We start from the raw sequence: 20,390 nt of genomic DNA on the forward strand, positions 1-20,390 counted from the left end.
CAACTTGCCTTACACTGCATTTGAAGAGGGACTATGTAGCTTTTCTTTAAAGTAACTTTATTTTTGCAATTTCATAGTAATACATGCTTACTGCCCAAAATTAGTTTTTTAAAAACAAAAAATACAATCACCAAGAGATAACTAATGTTTATAATTTCGGAGTGCATACTCCCTGAAGTTTTCTGCTCATGGCATAATTTTGCTTTTAGGATGCTTTCTCTCATCTTCACATAAGAATATAGTTTGGCCTGCCGTGCATAAGATTTGTTTTCGTGTACTCCAGAAGAACAAATGAAACAAACATTAATATAAGTGAAGTAGTATTAATATAAGTGAAGTGAAATAATATAAGTGAAGTGAAATCTCTATCAGATTGCTTCATCCAACCACAAAATTACAACAGATACAGACAAAGAGGAGTCTGAAATATTTTTAGATTCTTTTTTCAAAAAGATTATAATCTTAATCTATATCGTCAAAGTCTACTAGTATAGACCATTAGAGCTTCTCAAAGTAGCTGCACTTACATTGTTAAATGCACATGCTATTTTTTTTCCAGGTTTTGAAGATCATGATCACATGGATGCATCTAACTAAATGGTACGTGGGGACATGGTGGTCCTTTAGAGAGCACATCTAAATTACTGGCTAATTCCTTGGTTTGCCACCCAACATAGGACATTGTTTGATTCTATCTATCAGAAGTCTCCTAAATTTTCCCCACCATGCTGTCTTTATTAGCTTGAACTCTTTTCCTAAAATGGTCCTTCTGTTGATCCTGTCAGTTCTGCTTTTGAAAGAAGATGTCCGTGGGAGTGCACAGTCCAGTGAAAGGAGGGTGGTGGCTCACATGCCAGGTGACATCATTATTGGAGCTCTCTTTTCTGTTCACCATCAGCCCACGGTGGACAAAGTTCATGAGAGGAAGTGTGGGGCAGTTCGTGAACAGTATGGCATTCAGAGAGTGGAGGCCATGCTGCACACTCTGGAAAGGATCAACTCAGACCCCACACTCTTGCCCAACATCACACTGGGCTGTGAGATAAGGGATTCCTGCTGGCATTCGGCTGTGGCCCTAGAGCAGAGCATTGAGTTCATCAGGGACTCCCTCATTTCTTCAGAAGAAGAAGAAGGTTTGGTGCGCTGTGTGGATGGGTCTTCCTCTTCCTTCCGTTCCAAGAAGCCCATTGTAGGGGTCATTGGGCCTGGCTCCAGTTCTGTGGCCATTCAGGTCCAGAACTTGCTCCAGCTTTTCAACATACCTCAGATTGCTTACTCGGCAACAAGCATGGATCTGAGCGACAAGACTCTGTTCAAATACTTCATGAGGGTTGTTCCTTCAGATGCCCAGCAGGCACGGGCCATGGTGGACATAGTGAAGAGGTACAATTGGACCTATGTGTCAGCTGTGCACACAGAAGGTAAGCATCCTTTACATTCATTGATGTATGTTTTATTACAGATCTCAGTTAAAAATTCAGGTTTTGGAAGACTAAAATATTCCTGATTATTTGGGATCTTTTTAGTTGCCCAGTTATAGCAGTAATATAAGAAGGGGATGAGTGACAGATGCCTACAGAAGCATAGATTTAAGCAAATATGAGTGTTTATATGGCATGATTTGGTGAAATGGAAAACTGTTTTGGATTATGTATTACGTTATCTATACTTCTGCTATAATGATGCTAGAGATTTTTGAGTTTTCTAGATCTTCATTGAACACCTCATAATTTTCACATTTAAAGTTGTTCCAACTCTTACTGTGTTTGATAAGGAGAAGTACACATAAATTCAGGTAGGAGCTCAATGCAGCCAGGTACAGTCTGCTTTGAAATATAGTATTTCATATTCTGGTATACTGTGACAGAAAATTACCAAACAATTTAGTCTTACCACTATTTTTTTCAATAGAGAGTATAGTTAACTCTGGAATGATGATATGTATGAATTAATTTTATCCTTGTGTAGAATATACTCTTAAGGTATAAGTTTTAACAATTCAAAATCACTTTTCCTTTGAAATTTGTTGCTTCTTATGCTCAAAGCAAAATGAGAAAGCAAAATATGACTGAGGTTCTATAATAATTAATAATAACATTAGCCCTTTTTATTGGTTATGGTACTTTGAAAATGTTTTCATATACATTACTTGTTAGTTAATGACCAAGGATGTTTGGGATAGGTTTGGTTTGACTACAGAAGTTAAGTGACCCAATGTGAAACTCACTAGTTACATAACACTCTAGCACAACTTATTGCATATACTAAAGCAAGAAGGTACAGAATACTTTTTATAGTTCATTGAATCATCATGAGGATTAGTTAAGATTGAAGAATCTTGCAACAACATTATCAATGTGGTCCAGAGAATCCAATCCTGCAAAATGTGGATTGAGTTACTGAACAGTTTATTAAATGACCAGAGTGAGCCTGCTTCAGAGGTTGGCAACCAATCACCAATCAGATGTAGCAAACTATTCATTATGAAGTAGCATAATACAGATTTCACTGTGTGCCCACTCAGTAGCAGTAGTCAGAGCTACACAAACATAAAATGGGTTTCTATACTGGACTGAGATATTTTTATGCCTCTGGAAATTTTTACGTGTAAATTTATTGTTTATTTATCGAGATATTGATATATGGAGATTTTGAGCAATGGATAGGTGATTGGACGAGGACACCTTGGAGTTTCTCCTAATGCTGAGATTTTTCAACATAAAACTATTTCATTTTATTCTCACAACAAGCCAGTGATACATATGATCTCGATATTTTATTCCCATTTTAAAATACAAATGCTTTAAGAGTTTAAATGATCCATCCAACATATATCTAATAGTAATTTTAAGAGTAGGACTCATAGTTACTTGTAGTTTATGGTCCTATAATTGTTATTCCAATGGAATAACACCTGAGGATATATTTATACAACACGTATTTATTAAGCACAAATACATGTAAGGACTTCTGATAGTCCTGTAAAGGACAGCCCTATATTTTATATATCACTACCCTCAATGGGTATGCAATCTGGCAAAGGACATAAGGCATGCATTAATACTTATAGAACCATAATTCAGATAAGAAGAAGTTACAAATATGTCTCTAAAATAAACAGAAAAAAAATCAAGTTCCTCTCTGTGGTGATAAGGGCCATGGTGGAAATCTTCAAGAAGGAATTTGACAGTTGGGTTTTAACAGGAAGAGTACTGATAATTGGTGAAAATTAAGAAGGGTTGGATTTCCGGAAAAGGGCATGAGGAAATATGAGAAGGTGAGAAAGTAAAAAAATATTTACAAAACGCCAAGGATAAAGTTATGTTTTGGTTTGCCTGAAGTCATAAATTTCATTAGGGGCTTCCCTCCAGCTTCAGAAGAATAAACCTTGGTCTGTATGTAGGACATGCCAATTCAAGATTGTGTTCTAAGAGAAATTAATGATCATAACCATTGGCTGTTACTAATTTAAGCTTTCAACTTTTTTTTACCCAAATGTACACTGATAGTGAGCTAATAAAATAAATTATGATTCATCCGCCTAAGTATTATTACTTAGCTATTAAATTGAATGAGGGAGTCTGTAGGTAATGAAATAATAATAATGAACTCCAAAATCATTTTAGGTGAAAAAGGCAAGGTGCAGTTTTGTGTAGTGGCATGTTATTTGTGTAAAATGGAGTTTGTATAAACCATTTGATTGATTTTCAAAGAACTGCTCTCAGAGAAGAACAGAACTGGTAACAGTTGCTCCTTTTGAGGAGGAAATTGAAGAGTTAGGGGATCAGGTAGAATGTATAACTTGTGCGTGCAAACATTTGGAGCTGTGTACTATAAGCATAAACTACCTATTGTGACATAAAAATTAAAAGAAAACATTCTATTTGTGGACAAAAAATAAGCCATTAAACATTCTATTGCCAAATTCAGGCAAATTTAATTATTTTTGCCAAAAATAGGTCAGTAGAAATATTATTGCACAACACTGGCAAAGTATTTGGATACCACAAGAATTCAGGAGAGAACAAACTTTGAGACTGAACAAAGACTGGAAGAAATATTTTGGCTTATTTATTTATGTGGTTTAGTCAGAAAGTATTTATATTGTTTTGATACCAAGCAACTTTGTGTATAATGAGGTTATGTAGGATTATCTCTTAAAATTTATGAGTATAAAAGTGGTGTGGTAGGAAGTTTCATGAGGCAAAAAATCATATCCAGGATCAGAAAAGTGCTTGTGTAGTGAGATACACCTCTGTTGGGTACTGTGGAAACTCCCCAAGATGATTCCTGGTTTTCTGGGGCCTGGCCTTTCAGAAAGCCTTTCAGAAAATGTGGGATTTACCATGAAACGGTAATACTAGTTCTTCCTTTAGCCTCTTTTTGTCGCTGGATTGGGATAACTCTCTCTAGACCCAAATTGCTCAGCCCCAGTATCTCAAAACTATTCCTATCCTCCTTTGACCAACTGATATTACTCTTTCTTGAAGAGTATTGAACTTTCTTTCTTTTTAAAAAATATTTATTTATTTTTGAGAGAGAGACACAGAGTGCAAGCAGGGTAGGGGCAGAGAGAGAGGGAAACACAGAATCCAAAGCAGGTTCCAGGCTCTGAACTGTCAGCACAGAGCCTGACATGGGGCTCAAACTTGTGAATGGTGAGAACATGACCTAAGCCGAAGTTGGTCACTTAACCAACTAAGGCACCCAGGCACCCCAGACTGTTGAATTTTCCAAATGCTTTCACACGAGGCATTGAAGTCTATGAAAGGATGCTGTCCCATTTAAGTCCCCTATCCCCCATCCCCAAATTGCTCATTTACTTTATACTTAAGCATGGTAGTACTGTGTCACTCAGTCCTCTCGGCAGTGATCACAAGATGTTCCTTCAAGAAAGTGTTGCTGTCACAGAATTCCAGAAGAGAGCACAAGGAGATTTGGGTTTTAGCTTCAATGTTAATCACTTATACTTGCCATTTTCTTGATTTATGGTTTTTCTCTGGCTACAGAACTGATTATTTACTGTGGCTTGTTGTACCATGCAGGCATTGTGCCTAGGTCTTCTAGACCAACAGGTCAATAGTATGAAAGTAAAACAAGAAAAAATAATTAAGGCAGACCACACTAGCTCTTCAGCTGTGTGTAGGAAAGGAACATGCAATGACTCTGAAGGAAAAATGTTAACTTCTTTCAAAGGTGTCAATCCAGTCAGCACACTCTCTGCTCTAAGAAAATTTAAGGGGTCCTTTGCCTCAGCACTCTTACAAACCTTGGTATATGTGCCCATTATGGCACAGGATCAATGGTGCTTGCCTGTTTGGAGGAGTGACAGACTGGCTTCTTTGATGACTTCCTTTGCTTTGTAATTTGATAGTTCCCTTCTACTCCTGTGTAGCACCTGCCATGTGATTCCTTTGCTTAATAGGATGTGGTGGAAGTGAGGACTTCCTTTCTACTCTGTCTTAGAACACTATCATCACCATGTGAAGGATGAGAGCACCCAGGTTTTCCAGATAAGGCCATCTTAGACTACTTAACCTCAACTATGTGAGAGCACTCAATGAAGATCAACACAGTTGCCTTTCTGCCTCTCACAGTTAACTGCAGTCACACATACAGCCCAGATGAAGCCATAAACATTACTCAGCTAACCGTAAATTTATGAGCAATAATGAATACCTTCAAGACAGTATAAGCAAACTCATCACCATGACTTTAACTGCCCCACTTCCCAATTGGATACTACTACAATGTTTACACTTCAAAATCAAAACAAAATAAATGCATTAACATGAATTAATATTCTTTATATTTAAATGTGAAAACAATGTATTGTTCTACAAATGTGAAATAAATGCTGTGGGCCAGAAGGAAAATTTGGTCTTTCATTCGTATTCCTGTAGCTAAAGACTTGATAATTCCCTTAAAGCCTTGATGCTTTAAATAATCAGACACTTATATACATTCCATTATTACATGCTTTCCCTGGATCTAGCCCAATTTCATTGAGAAAAGCAATTACAGATTGAATTTTATGTACAAAGTCATGTATATTGTACTTTATGGATGCCTTATAGGATTTTTATACTTCACAATTTTGCCGACTTTAAATTCCACTATACATCCAACGGGCCTATCAGAGTTCCTAGCATATAATAGGTATTCACAGACTATTTGCTGAATGGATGAATTTGTGTTAGAATAGTACCTCACTATTTATGAATAGATAGCATGTAGAAAAATAGCAGGCACTTATAATTTTTCACAGTTTTGCTTCTTTTTAAAAATGAGGTGCCAAGATGCCTCCCTTGATTAATTGTAAAATGCTATTCACACTCTACTCCTTTTTTGTTTGCACTGGTTCTTGAATTTATTATTTCTATCTAATGATATAGGAATGCTAATTTGTTCTAGCCAAAAAGCATGTCAGTGATGCTCTTGGGGAAAAATGTACGAATAAGTTGTACTGGTAAAATGACATCATTAAGAACATTGTCTTTCAGGTTAACCTACGTATTGCAATGTTGTACCACTTTTAAGTTGTGATAGGTTTTCCATCAATTATTTTAACATGTGAGAACACTCAAGCTTTAGTTGAAAGATTTTCAAAGTGATTCATAGTATATATGCTTAGTTTAACTTTTAAAAAATGGGACTACATTTTCCTGTTACATTATTTCTACTAATTGGGATTGTATCAATACAACAATTTAGTATGAAAAGACAAGAAATGTCATTACGGGCCTTATTGGTATTTTTAAAAGGGGTTTCACTTTGTTTCTCCAGGGGTTGAATAATGTTGGGAGTTGAGATGGATTTTTGAGATGATCATGATAATAATTCAGACACAAACTATTGTTTAGCTTTGTAAAATGTTAACATTGGAGGTGTCTTAGGTGAGCAAGTAATTTAATACCTCTGTTACTGTGGGGAAAACAGACAATAAGGACAGGTAATTTGGCCTTACTGGTACATAATTAGTTACAGAGTTGGGTTTTGGAACTCAATATTCCTGACCAGAATTCAGTTTCCACATCATTGTTAGGAATAATTACTCAAATTCTTTCTTTTTATTTTTTTAATTTCCATTGTATTACTATTCCATTTTATTGCTGTATTCCCTTTTTCTTCATCTCAATGATGCCAGTCTGCTATGTTTTTAATTTTTTTTTTATGTTTATTTACTTTTGAGAGAGACAGAGCATGAGCATGAGCACAGGAGTGGAAGGGGTAGAGAGAGAGAGAGAGGCAAAGAATCTGAAGCAGGCTCCAGGCTCTGAGCTGTCAGCAGAGAGCCCAGTGCGGGGCTCAAACTCACAAACTGTGAGATCATGACCTGAGCTGAAGTCGGATGCTTAGCCGACTAAGCCACCCAGGTGCCCCTCAATCTGCTGTAAGGTTTAATGCCTATCTGAAGTCATAGTAGGTACTACAAATGAATTTATTAATGTACAAGTTAGCTTTGAGAAATGGCATGATCTCTTTGCTCTTGAACGGTGAATTAGAGGAAGTGCTTCTTTGCCTGAGTCACTTTGAAATACTTTCCTTTGCTTCACAAAAAATCTGGAAAAATTAGACCCCCATAAATCTTTGTGATTATGAAATGTTTGGGTAATTATATTGGTTACCCTGATACAATAATACATAAAAAAACAGAAGATGCAGAGACTTCTAGCTGGGTTCTTCATTAAATTAGATCACAGAACACTAATCTGGAAAATACAGTGGCAACTTTAATAGTAAATAAGTAATTTTTCATATTCATACATCACTGTCAGAAACTTCATTGTTAGTAATGAAAGAAATACAGGTGGCCCTGGGAAATGCTTCTCACCTTCCATTCCAGATAGAATAGCATATGGACTATTAGTGTCTAGCCTCTGAGGGAGTTATTATTGCCTTGCTCAGGGGAAAAATAGAATCCATTGACATATTTAGCTGTGGCTTGGACAAGATCTTCCCTACTTATAGATTAGATCTGAAAAATTGGACTTTAGACCAGGTTTGACTCTGACTCACCTATAAAAGCCTCATGACAGAGATAGTATCCCTGTTTCCACCTTCTCAGGCACTATTATTGTCTATTCACTGATGCAAATACCAGAATTTCCCTCCCAAATACTCCATGCCCAGGATGATTAAGTTAGAAGGAACTTTATTTTCAGAGGTTATCACTGCACCGATGCCCCAACACACACAGACACAAATATCTGGGGGGATACGCAGTTCCAACTAATCAGATGCTTCCTTTAAGGAAGATCATCATCTCTCTCTCTCTCTCTCTCTCTCTCTCTCTCTCTCTCTCTCTCTCTCTCAGAGAGGGAAATAGCATGCACCTGATGGGAGAGGGGCAGAGGGAGAGAGAGAGGGAATCCTAAGCAGACTTCATGCTCAATGTAGAGCCTGATGCAGGGCTTAATCCCATGACCCTGGGATCATGACCTAAGCCAAAATCAAGTCAGACGCTCAACCAACTGAGCTACCCAGGCACCTCAAGGAAGATCATCTCTTAGTGTGTATGCCTGTTAGATATATTTAGCATTTCTCTATTTTGTGGATGTGAGCTGCACACATTGTGTGTTTTTTCTTTACCTTCCTTATTCCAGACCCTAAAGAGATAACATTATTTTCTGAGCTTTAGAGTTTGAATATTCAGAATGTTTATTCATTCTATTTATTAAAGAGATAGTCACATGACACCATTCCTTAATCATTAGAACCTTATTAGCTTCTAGATTTATAAAGTTTACTCTGAGTAACAAAGGTTGCTACTGAGTGAAGAAAACTGTGAAATGGGAGGACATGGTATGAGGTGCTTCCGTTCCAATTAACACAACTTCTGCACAGCAAACTCTACCCAGTACACATGAAGTAAGTACTTAAGAAAAAAACAAGGATAGGACTTCACAAAAGTCTAAACAGAGGATCTTTTCCCTTTCCTCCTTTTCTCTGTTTTCTTTCTGCCTGTCTCATTTATCACATTTTCCTCATCTCTTACTTGTAGTTGTTATACTTTGTAGGTTGAGTGAATCTGGTCAAGGGTAATAACATCATTATTTCCTTAATTTGAAAATGAATACATGAGAGCTAAAGATTACATTCATGCTATTTTGGAGGTGGGGAAAAATAAAATTAAAAGGACAAGTTTTCCTAAAAGAAATGTCACTGACATCAGAGCTAAGAGTTTTTACTATGTGACTCTGAGAAAATCACTTCAGCTCCTTCTTTTATTTGCCCTAGGAAGAATGGCTAGAAAGTATGTTCTTGGAGGTCCCTTCCAAGACTGATTTTCTGTGACTTGCTTTTATGCTTCCACAGGCTACACCTGGGACGGGTTAAATGTTGGGCATCACATTTAAAATAAATGCAGCTAGGGCATGATCGGTTTAAAAGAGAGTGGTCAAAATGGTTGTTAGACTTGAAACCATGCCTTGAGGATCGCCTGGGTGGCTCAGTCGGTTGAGCATCTGACTTCGGCTCAGGTCATGATCTCACAGTCTGTGGGTTAGAGCCCCGCGTCAGGCTCTGTGCTGACAGCTCAGAGCCTGGAGCCTGTTTCCAATCCTGTGTCTCCATCTCTCTCTGCCCCTCCCCCCGTCTCACTTTGTCTCACTCTGTCTCTCAAAAATAAATAAATATAAAAAAAATAAAAAAAAAAGAAACCATGCCTTCAGAGAACGAATTTAGCACACACAAGATAAGACATGGCAGGGACATGACTGCTACCTTTAGTATTTGGAGAATTCAGGTGGAAAGGAACTGTACTCACTCTATGTGGTCAGGAGCATAACAAGAGAGCTAATTACTGAAATACCAGGGTAACAAATTACAGTTCAATTTAAAAAAAAAGGTTATGTTTATTCATTGACACAACTGTTCACTAAAGAAATTGTGGGTTAGTTTTCTGTAAATTCTATGCACAGCCTGGAATGGATAATCACTTGGAGGGGCTGTGGAAAATGAACTGAAACCTTATTTCAGGGAAGGAAGGAGTTGGACTATTTGTCCTTTTTGATAACTCCCAATATTGACAATCAAATGCCATTTAATTGAGATTCTATTCTGTGATTTAAAACATGACTACATATACTGTGATATTTCATTAATTTGTTCACTTATTCCACAACACATTCTAAATGTCATCATTTCATAGATTAGAGAATAGGTATGGAAAGAAGTAATTTTCCCCTAATACTGCAGCTAGTTGGTGGCAAAGCCAAGGGCAATTCTTTTTAAGTGAACCCACACTTCCTCCCTTTATATTGGGGTAGTTGTGACTAAAGGAAGAGTGGAATGCACTCTTATTGACTCTTTTTCCCTGTGTAGGAAACAAGACAACTCTTTGTTTTCCCACCGAGAAAATCTTTGAGCATGTTTCTTGTGTATTTTTATTCAGCTTTGAAAGTAACACCTTTCTTTGTTCCCATGGAAGGAATTAATTATAGTAAAAAGAAAATAAATTAAGGAGGATGCTTGTGGCAACAAGTTGACCTCACAGAAGAACTTTTTGTGAGTCTGATGATAAGTACAGACTGTATCTGGTTGTTTTTATTCACATTTCCATTGCAGACGCCACACTCTGTCCTTCAGATGCCAATTATAGGAGGAAGCAGGATGGTACACATTTTTTAAGAACAGGAGAACATATTGTTAAATGATGTAGCCTTATGTATGAAAGACCTCTTTGGAATTCATCAGAACTAGGAGTTATGAAATCTCATTTTGGCACATTTGCATATATTCCAGAAAGACTTCTCAACTTAACCAAATGTTGAGTTGAGATTTTTTGGCAAGAGGTGTGATCGTCAGCTTTGTTCATTTCAGGGGACTTTGAAATTATGTGATTATGCCCCAATGATGCATTTTATGTATCATGGAGACTTTCAAAAGAAAGAGATTGCCTAGTCAGTGTTTAGTTTTATTTTTTCAAAATGTACATCATAACCCATTGTAAAACCTGTTTGGTGGCTTGAGACAAGGAGTTAATGTAAAGGTGAATAAAATAGGATAGAGTAGAATATAAACATCAGAGTATTACATGAGAGCAAGGGTAGGTATTGCTTTGTACATTTTTATTTTAGTTGTATGTAACCATATGTGTCCTATGGGCTACCATTTGAAATGTATTTCATACTATGTCTTACAGCTAAAAAAACCTTGAAAGCAATTTATTCTACTTTTCTTTTTAACATCGTTAGTACATTTTTTTGCTAGAGAAATGTAATATACATACTCAGGTTTATTCTTTTGTGACAGTATCATTTGGTTTGTCTCCCTGGTGCATGGGTTTTAAGTCTTATTATTAAAAAATAAGCAATAATCTAAGGCACCCATAGTGGGAAATGGCAAAGACTTTGAGAAAATATAAATAATTAATATGCTGTTGATACATGGCATAACCATCAACATACGATAATGGTGAGGACACCTGCCCAGGAAGTTAGGGACAATTTCCTAGTCTGAGTTTTTATCAGAGATCAGGACAAGCCTGGGAACATTTTATCGTTTTAATATCCCAATATAGCACATTAAAAAATAAATACAAATGACATTACAGTTTTGGTACTAAAAGTGTACATGTAACAAATTCATACATCTACCCCCACCTATTACACACACACACACACACACACACACACACACAGAAAGTAAATACAACACAGCAATATTCCTAAGATGGTTCTTTGTTACATAAAATAAGTCATGGTACATATATATGTACCACGTATATATATATGTACATGTACATATATACATATACATGGTACATATAATATGGTGTGTAATAAGGCACAAGTTTAAACATATAAAGTTATAGCTTTATTTCAGTTTTTTTCCTGAGTTTTCTAATGATTACATGTACAATCACATATGCTATGTAGTTCAGTCTACATTTGAGGTCTTTAGAGAATATGAAGATGAAGCCAAATACCATTAGTAAGAAGTGAGATAAGATAGGACAGAGCATTTTTAGAAGTAAAAGTAGTTTCACAAAATGGGTAAACAACATTGGGGTCATGACCTTAAATTCACAAAGTTTGTTGCAAAGACATTTCAGGAATCAGTTTCCTGATACTTTGCAACCATTTTATTTAAGTAGTATGAACACAGGTTTGAGTGTAAATCCTGATTAATAAGTGTTCTTGCATGTGGAGGCACTTTGGACTAAGTCATTTAATTTAGTTTTCTCATTATCAAATTGAGATAATTCCTTTCACGTAATACTTGTGAAAAAATAAATATAAGGCATTTAGCGTCAGCCTTAGCACACAGCAAGTGCTCAATAAATGTCTTCTAAATTAGTTTGCCAAGAAATTGCCTTGCCTTATTTGGAAATGAAGACAAGACCCATAACTAAATGTTTCACTTTGGCTTTACTTACTTAAACTGATTAGTGAATGAGGTGGAAAATTAGGAAAGTGACCAGTAAATGCAGTGAGTTAGATTTTTACCAATTTTCCTTTTGGAAGTTGGGTTTGCAATCGTATAATACAAGATAGCATGCTTAGCTCTTTGGCACAATTATTACTATGTCCCACAACCTCACCTCTAATTGCTGAGAGATGTTATGGTGTAATAAAATGAGCAGTCTGGAAATCCAAGAGCTAGACTATTAAGATGGTTATCTTCAGTGTGTGTGTGTGTGTGTGTGTGTGTGTGTGTGTGTGTGTGTGTGTGTGTAGGGGTTGGAGGTATGGGAACAGAGGAGGTTGAAGATGGAAAGTCAGTGCAATACCTTAAGTACTTCCGAATCATGCTTACTTTTATAGTAAGCATGAACATCTTTTGTAGTTAAAAAAAAGGCACAATGGATACATGATTTCTTTGTAAATTTCAAGTCAGACAGGCTCTTGCCCCTTAACTAGTCAGTAACTGTGACTTTGCTAATGAAAACTATATTGTTGCACACTGAGGCATGCATAGGCCTGAGTATAAAACCAAGGGGAAATAATATGGGCTTTAGAAAATAAAACAATTAATAGTTAGTTTGAAAACTAAACTAATTCTCTTTTGTAGATCATTGTAGCACAAATAATATGAATGACAATAATACTAACTATTATTTATCTAGCCTATACTGTTACTGTTATCAGAAATAATCAGTTTTTCATAATCTATGATACCAGATATAAATTTTGGTGCTTTTAGTAGCATATTATTAGTAATGCTATCTGAATGTCAGTCCTACCCATAGCTACAATGAAAATAGAACAGAGAATAAAAAGGATATGTCTTCCTTCATTTTTCTTAATGAATCTAAAAAGGGACATATTTTATATTTGCCAGTTTCTTCACAAACCTCCTTGATATTTCTTTGGTTATGTAACCTTTTCTTCCAGTCATATATGTACTTTTCACCAGATTAGGGTTGGGATTTCAAGCCTTGAGTCTCCCTAATAAGAGTAGAGAGTCATTATCCTTTCAGAAATAGGTATTATTGCATTGCTATATGGTGAATTTTTATCCTTTAGAGAAGCTGGAGAAATATAAAAGTTATGTAAGACATATTAAAGTTTCATGTTAGTTTACTTTCAATTTCATGGAATTTGAAAAAATTGAATTACAAATGAAACTGGTAATTAATATGTGTTTTTTGAAGTAAATTGATAAAAGAGAGAAAAAATATATCAAGATGCTGAAAAAGTTAGCTATCTGGCTGTGTTATTCATTATCAAACTTAATTTGGTTATTTTCAATCCCTAAATCAGTCCACTCATCCCTTATCACATGAGTATAATTAGTTCTCATTTTTTTGTTCTGAGGAAATAAAACTTTATAAACAACCATTAATTTTCATTACACTTAATGTTAAAACTCTAGGCTTTATTAAAAAAAATATATATATACTGAAGAATCAAGCTGGCAATATTAATTATATGGATTTATATGTATTTTTATTGATAATAAATCCTCACATAACTAATAAAATGCAAAAAAACACAAGTTATTTGGGAGTTGGTGGTACTTTAATTTGCCAAGTTGCTTAAGGTTATAAAAATAATTAAAAACTGGCAGCAACATTTTTGATTATTTGAGAAAAAATTTCGCACAAAATATATCATACATTCTGGACAAAGTGCAATATATTTCAATGCAAGTATATACTGTATAAAAGCTCACCTAATGGACCTCAAGATCTATGTGATGCCATGATAAATGAACTAACTTATTCATTAATAAATTAGTATTATGGGAATATATTGTGTTAGACATTGTGGTGCACACTGTGGAAAAATACATGATGAAGTACTTGCCAGCACATAACTTTTCTTAGATGTACACTGTTCTGACCTCATATTAATGTAAAATTTACCCTCAGAGAAAGAATATGGTTATATGTAAGCAGAAATTTATAAAATGATACTTATGTGGCAAGGGATGAGCATATAAAGAAACTAGATTGAAGGAAGTCTTTTTAAGTATAATTTGGAAAATTATGGCAAGTTTAAAAATGTTTTTATAAGAATTTCTATTTACTGTCATCACTAAGTAATACCAGTGAGATAAGTAATCCTAGAAGCAGAATATTATACGATTAAGGTGAATAGGGATGGAGATCTTCTGCCAGAAGTAAAAAAAAAAAAAAAAAAAAAAAAAAAAAAAAAAGGAAAGTAATGTGTTGTTATTTGTGGTTATTTTGTTTAGTACTGTATGGTTCTTATATTTGCCTAATACTTAATATTCTGAGATTGAAGGAAACCATGTAGAGAATCATAGGTCACCTCGTTGTATGCTTTTGTTTATACAATTCAGTGTCCCTTGATCTAGGATGAAGTCGATAAGTATTATTCTATTCAAGATAGTCTAAGTTATGTACCATTAATATTTTTATATAAAATAATAAGATTTTAATCTCCTTCACTAACATATATTGCAGACAACCTCAAACAATAAACTATAAAATGCATAATCACTAGTAATTAAGACATTCTCTGGCTTGTTTAACAAAATTGAGGTCATTTCTTTTTATGAATTTAGATCTCTGGTAATTATCTCATAATATAGGACTCTGGGAAAACTTACGCACTTTTTTATTCCTTTTAATCATACTGTATTTTTCCTGATACAAATTTACATTCTTGAGTGAAATTATTCATAAACTCAATCCTAAACTCTGATTTTGATGTTTCTTTGCTTCTTTCTTGAAATTCTCAACCTTCTGTCTCTTCCTGAGTCTTAGTTCTGAATCTTAAACTCTATCATACTTTTCAAATTCTTTTGAGTAATCAGTAGAATTGTCTTACTGAACTGGTTTCACTTACGTAACTAGCACCATCCTTGAAGGAGGCAGTGAATTTTGTGACTGTAGAGAATAGTACTTTGGGTTTGTTTGGCAGGAATTTCTCTGCTAGCCTTAAGGCTTTTTACATGCCTTTGCTTTTACCTTCACTCTGTCAGTAGATAGCAAACCATATTGCATATGACTTTAAGGTTTAAAGAGGTTGAAGAGAGTTTAACACTTGTGCCATCCATAGGAAGAAAGAATATCATTGACAAATGTGATGAATAAAGGTAGGCTCTCAAAATTTTAATATACAGTATACGAAGGTGGTCATGATTAGACTTTCAGAATTGTACACAATTTCTAATCAAAAGGCAACTGAAATAGGTCTTAACCATTCCTGAAAAAGAGGCAAAACTCCTACTGAAGTGATTGAACTTGAGTATGGAAAACTACCTCTTATCCAATTAGAGTGCCGAAGAATTTGGTTTTGAGATCAGTGGAGAGAGCATTCATCATGGAATCGCTTTGGAGACCATGTTCGATTTCCCACTTTGGGATGACCTTGGGCAGTTCACTTAACCTTTCAGAATACACAGATCCTCATTTTTAAGATGGTAGCTGGTTATATCTGCACCCCCTGTACTAATCTTTTGTTAGAATGGTCAATTGAATAATCAGTTAATGCACTTTATAAATTTAATGTGTTAATTAATTAAATATTAAATGAGTACTCACTGTGTGCCAAGATCTATATGCTTGGGCTAGACTTTTATAAAATACTGAGTACAATAGTGTGAAAATCAGATCCTAATCAAAGACCTCATTAGTGATGTCTTCACCACAATAAAACAGTGAGATTTTGACTGCCAGATATAGTTGGGGGCGGGGAAAGGAAGGTGAGCTCCTCCACATCATGTGCATGTCCGTAGGTAACAGATGTTGATAAAGTGTCAGATCTCAAATACATATCAAAACCACAATGAGCTACCACCTCAAACCTGTAAGAATGGCTAAAATTAACAACACAGGAAACAACAGATGTTGGCAAGGATGAGAAGAAAGGGTAACTCTCTTACCCACTGTTGGTGGGAATGTGAATTGGTGCAGCCACTCTGGAAAACAGTATGGAGGTTCCTCAAAAAGTTAAAACTAGGACTACCCCACAACCCAGCAATTTTACTAGTAGGTATTTACTCAAAGGATACAACAATACTGATTTGAAGGGGGACATGCACCCCAATGTTTATAGCAGTGCTATCAACAACAGCCAAATTGTGGAAAGAGCCCAAATGTCCATCAACTGATGAATGGATAAAGAAGATGCGGTATATATGTACAATGGAATATTAGTTGACAATCAAAAAGAATGAAATCTTGCCATTTGCAATGATATGGATGGAGATAGAGTATTATGCTAAGTGAAATAAGTCAGTCAAAGAGAGACAAATACCATATGATTTCACTCATGTGGAAATCTAAGAAACAAAACAGGTGAACATAGGAGAAGGGAAAAAAGAGTAAACCGCAAGAGACTCTTAATTATAGAGAATAAATCAAAGTTTGATGGAGGGAGGTGGATGGGGGATGGGTTAAATGGGTGATGGGCATTAAAGATGGCACTTGTAGTGATGAGCACTTTGTGTTATATGTAAGTGATGAATCACTAAATTCTACACCTGAAGCCAATTTTACCATATATGTTAACTAACTAGAATTTAAGTAAAAACTTGAAATTAAAAAAAGGGGAAAAAAAGTGTAATGACCTGGCAATTTTAGCAGTGGGAACACTGCAGAACTGAAAGAGCTCAGATACTGAATTCAGAGAAACCTGAAATCACATACCAGCCCCATCACTATTTGCTGTGGATGTGAAGCCAGTTTCCTAAGCTTCAGTTACATCATTTCAGAAAAGGCATGGTTATCAATATTTTTGGTTCATTGGATAGTCATGATTATTGATTTAGTAAAATACCTAACACACAAAATAGTAAAAAATCTCAGCTGCCTTTACTTATTGGGTTTTGTTTGTTTGTTTTTTGGCCTTCTTGTTTTATAAGAGAAACTCAGGCCTAGGAAATTTAAGCTACTTGTCTAAGGTCATGGAGCTCTTGGTGCCAGGACACTGATCGGAAAGTAAGCTTAATGTTCAGAGATTTTTTATTTTAAGAACACTCAGTTTCATAAGCAATTATATTTTTATTACTTGAAATATGTACTTATTTACTCCTGTTACTGAGTTTAAGGGCTTGGATGCAATGGTTAAATAGACTAGATTTTAAACTAATTACTTGACCTCTGTGAATCTCAGCCTCATCAATTATAAAGGATTGGTGAGTGCTGATGATAGAAGTCAGTCACAGGGCTTTCACCATATCCCGGTACTTTTCTGAGTACTCGTATATATGTTAATTCATTTAATATTCATATCAATCCTCTGAACTAGTACTATTATTATCTGTTTTATAGATGAGGAAACTAAGTCACAAAAAATGAGAATAATGTAGGTAGACCTACATTACATATTTGTTGTGCAAGTTAAATGAGCATTTAAAAATACATAAAACACTTGTTTATGATGTGCCAATTTTAGTAGGCAGGCAATAAGCATCATCTGTTAATACTAATTTGGATATTATAATTACCATTTTTTGGGCCTAGTCATTAGTTCAAATATAATACCTTGGATTACCTTTGCACTTCTATCATTCTGGTGTCTAAAAACAACTTAAATGATTATTTATTAAAAGAAAATAAAGAAGGCAAAAGTGATATATTAATAAACATGCATATTATTTCCAAATGCAAAAGTCATACATAGATATTATTTAACATTTGGAAAAGAAAAAAGTGCAGAAAGAATTTTAAAAATCATTAACATTCCAACAGAAATAAAAATATTTTGATGTCTTATTTTTTATTATGTAAAATTTTATTTTAAATGTTTATTTGTTTTTGAGAGACAGTGAGCACTTGAGAGTGGGGGGAACAGAGAGAGAAGGGAACAGAGGATCCAAAGCAGGCTCTGCACTGACAGCAGATAGCCTGATGTGGGGCTCAAACTCACGAACCATGATATGACCTGAGCCAAAGTCGGACACTTAACTGACTGAGTCACCCAGGCACCCCTCTCATATACAGCTTTAAAAACTAATTGTGGGGCGCCTGGGTGGCTCAGTCGGTTAAGCGTCCAACTTCGGCTCAGGTCATGATCTCACAGTTTGTGGGTTCAAGCCCCACGTCGGGCTCTGTGCTGACAGCTCAGAGCCTGGAGCCTGCTTTGGATTCTGTGTCTCCCTCTCTCTCTGTTCCTCCCCCACTCATGCTCTGTCTCTCTCTCTCTCCTTCAAAAATAAATAGAAACATTAAAAAATTAAAAAAATAAAAACTAATTGTAATTAATTTAAGAACTATCCATAATTTTGTATGTCTTTTTTGTTTTTTGTATTTTTTGTTAACATTGTAGAGAGAATTTTCCTATATTGTTCATACTCTTTATGAACATTGTTATCTATAAATATATAATTTTTTCCACAATATTACATATTTGGAGATCCTTAGGCTGTTTCAATTTTTCAGAATTCTAAAAATCATATAAATGAGCTTATTTTATCTGGTATTTACCTCTGCATTTATTTATTTTTTAATTGACAAGACAAAACACAAGCAAACAATATTAAATTCATGTACAGCTTGAAGGGTATGAACATTTTTAAGGCTCTTAAAATTTATAACAGCAAGATTTTAAGTTATTTCAACAAATAATTGTTGGCATAAAAAGTTCAGGTAAATAGAAATATATTTGTCTAATGAATAGCTTGCTTAAGAAGCAAACATTATATTTTCTCCCTCCATGGATCACCCAATCCAAGGTGCTTTCAAAATAAAGTTTGGGTATTATGAAATAGAATTTTGAAGGTTTAAACATAGAGAGTGTTCATTCATCAAGCATGAGGTGGTTATTAAACCTTTGTTAGAACTCATCTCTAGGATAAATCATCCTTTAATCTTCCTTTGTAAGCTTTGCTCTTCATCATACACGTGAATTATATTGCAGCTTTTGTGATATTCCTTTAAAAAACAGCTTTATTGATATATAATTGATATACAAACCCTGGTATGTATTTGATGTTTACAATTGGATAAGTTTGCACATATGTATACACCATTGAGACCATCTTTTAAATACATCTGCACTGAGTGACCTTGTCCTTCCTAAACCACATTTTATCTATCTCTGAAGCCGTGTTTGTCCATCTTCCTCCATGGGCTATTTAATCAAACACACGTGTGTCATTCTTATCTATTTTCTCTCCTAAACTTTACAGTGTTTGTCCACATTATTAGAACACTTGCAGTTTGGTTTCTATATCCTATGGTCTTAATGAGAAATGGCAGGGCATAATTGTATGCTCTTATGCACACAATTTGGAGTCAAATAAACTGGATCTAAGATTCTCACATTTATACTAACTTGGGAAAATCACATAACCCATCTTAAGCACTTAGTTTCGACATTTTACAGAAGTCGTTCTTTCTTTTTAATTTTAATTCTAGTATAGTTAACATAAAATGTTTTATTAGTTTCAGGTGGGCAGTATAGTGATTCAACAATTCTATACATTGCTCAGTGCTCATCATGATAACTGTACTCTTAATCCTCGTCACCCATTTCACCCATCCCCCCCACCTACCTCCCCTCTGATAACTACCAGTTTGTTCTCTATAGTTAAGAATTTGGGGTTTTTGTCCCTTTTTTACTTTGTTTGTTTTATTTCTTAAATTCCACATATGAGTGAAATCATATGATATTTGTCATTCTCTGATTGACTCATTTCACCTAGCATTATACTCTCTAGCTCCACCCATGTTGTTGCACATGGAAAGATTTCATTCATTTTTATGGGTCAGTAATATTCCGTTGTATATACCACTTCTTTATCCACTCATCAATTGTTGGACAGTTGGGCTGTTTCCATAATTTGGCTATTAGAAATAATGCATTAAACATAGGCGAGGATATATCTTTTTGAGTTAGTGTTTTCATATATTTTTGTGTAAATACCTAGTAGTGGAATTACTGAATCATATGATAGTTCTATTTTTAACTTTTTGAGGAACCTTCATACTGTTTTCCACAGTGCTTGCACCAGTTCGCATTCCCACC

At 35.1% G+C, this 20,390-nt stretch overlaps 1 protein-coding gene across 3 annotated transcripts in view; it reads left to right on the forward strand.

The window, feature by feature from the left end:
- Window positions 1–20,390, forward strand: part of GRM5 (glutamate metabotropic receptor 5) — a 530,110-nt gene that overhangs the window by 15,312 nt on the left and 494,408 nt on the right. For all 3 annotated transcript variants that reach the window (XM_043579975.1, XM_043579974.1, XM_043579976.1), the window contains exon 2: window positions 560–1,421. In XM_043579975.1, coding sequence (XP_043435910.1) covers window positions 761–1,421 — 661 coding nt within the window. In that variant the 5' untranslated portion in view covers window positions 560–760. The remainder of the gene's footprint in view (window positions 1–559; window positions 1,422–20,390) is intronic.

Source organism: Prionailurus bengalensis, chromosome D1 (assembly GCF_016509475.1).
Source record: "Prionailurus bengalensis isolate Pbe53 chromosome D1, Fcat_Pben_1.1_paternal_pri, whole genome shotgun sequence".
NCBI lineage: Eukaryota > Metazoa > Chordata > Mammalia > Carnivora > Felidae > Prionailurus > Prionailurus bengalensis.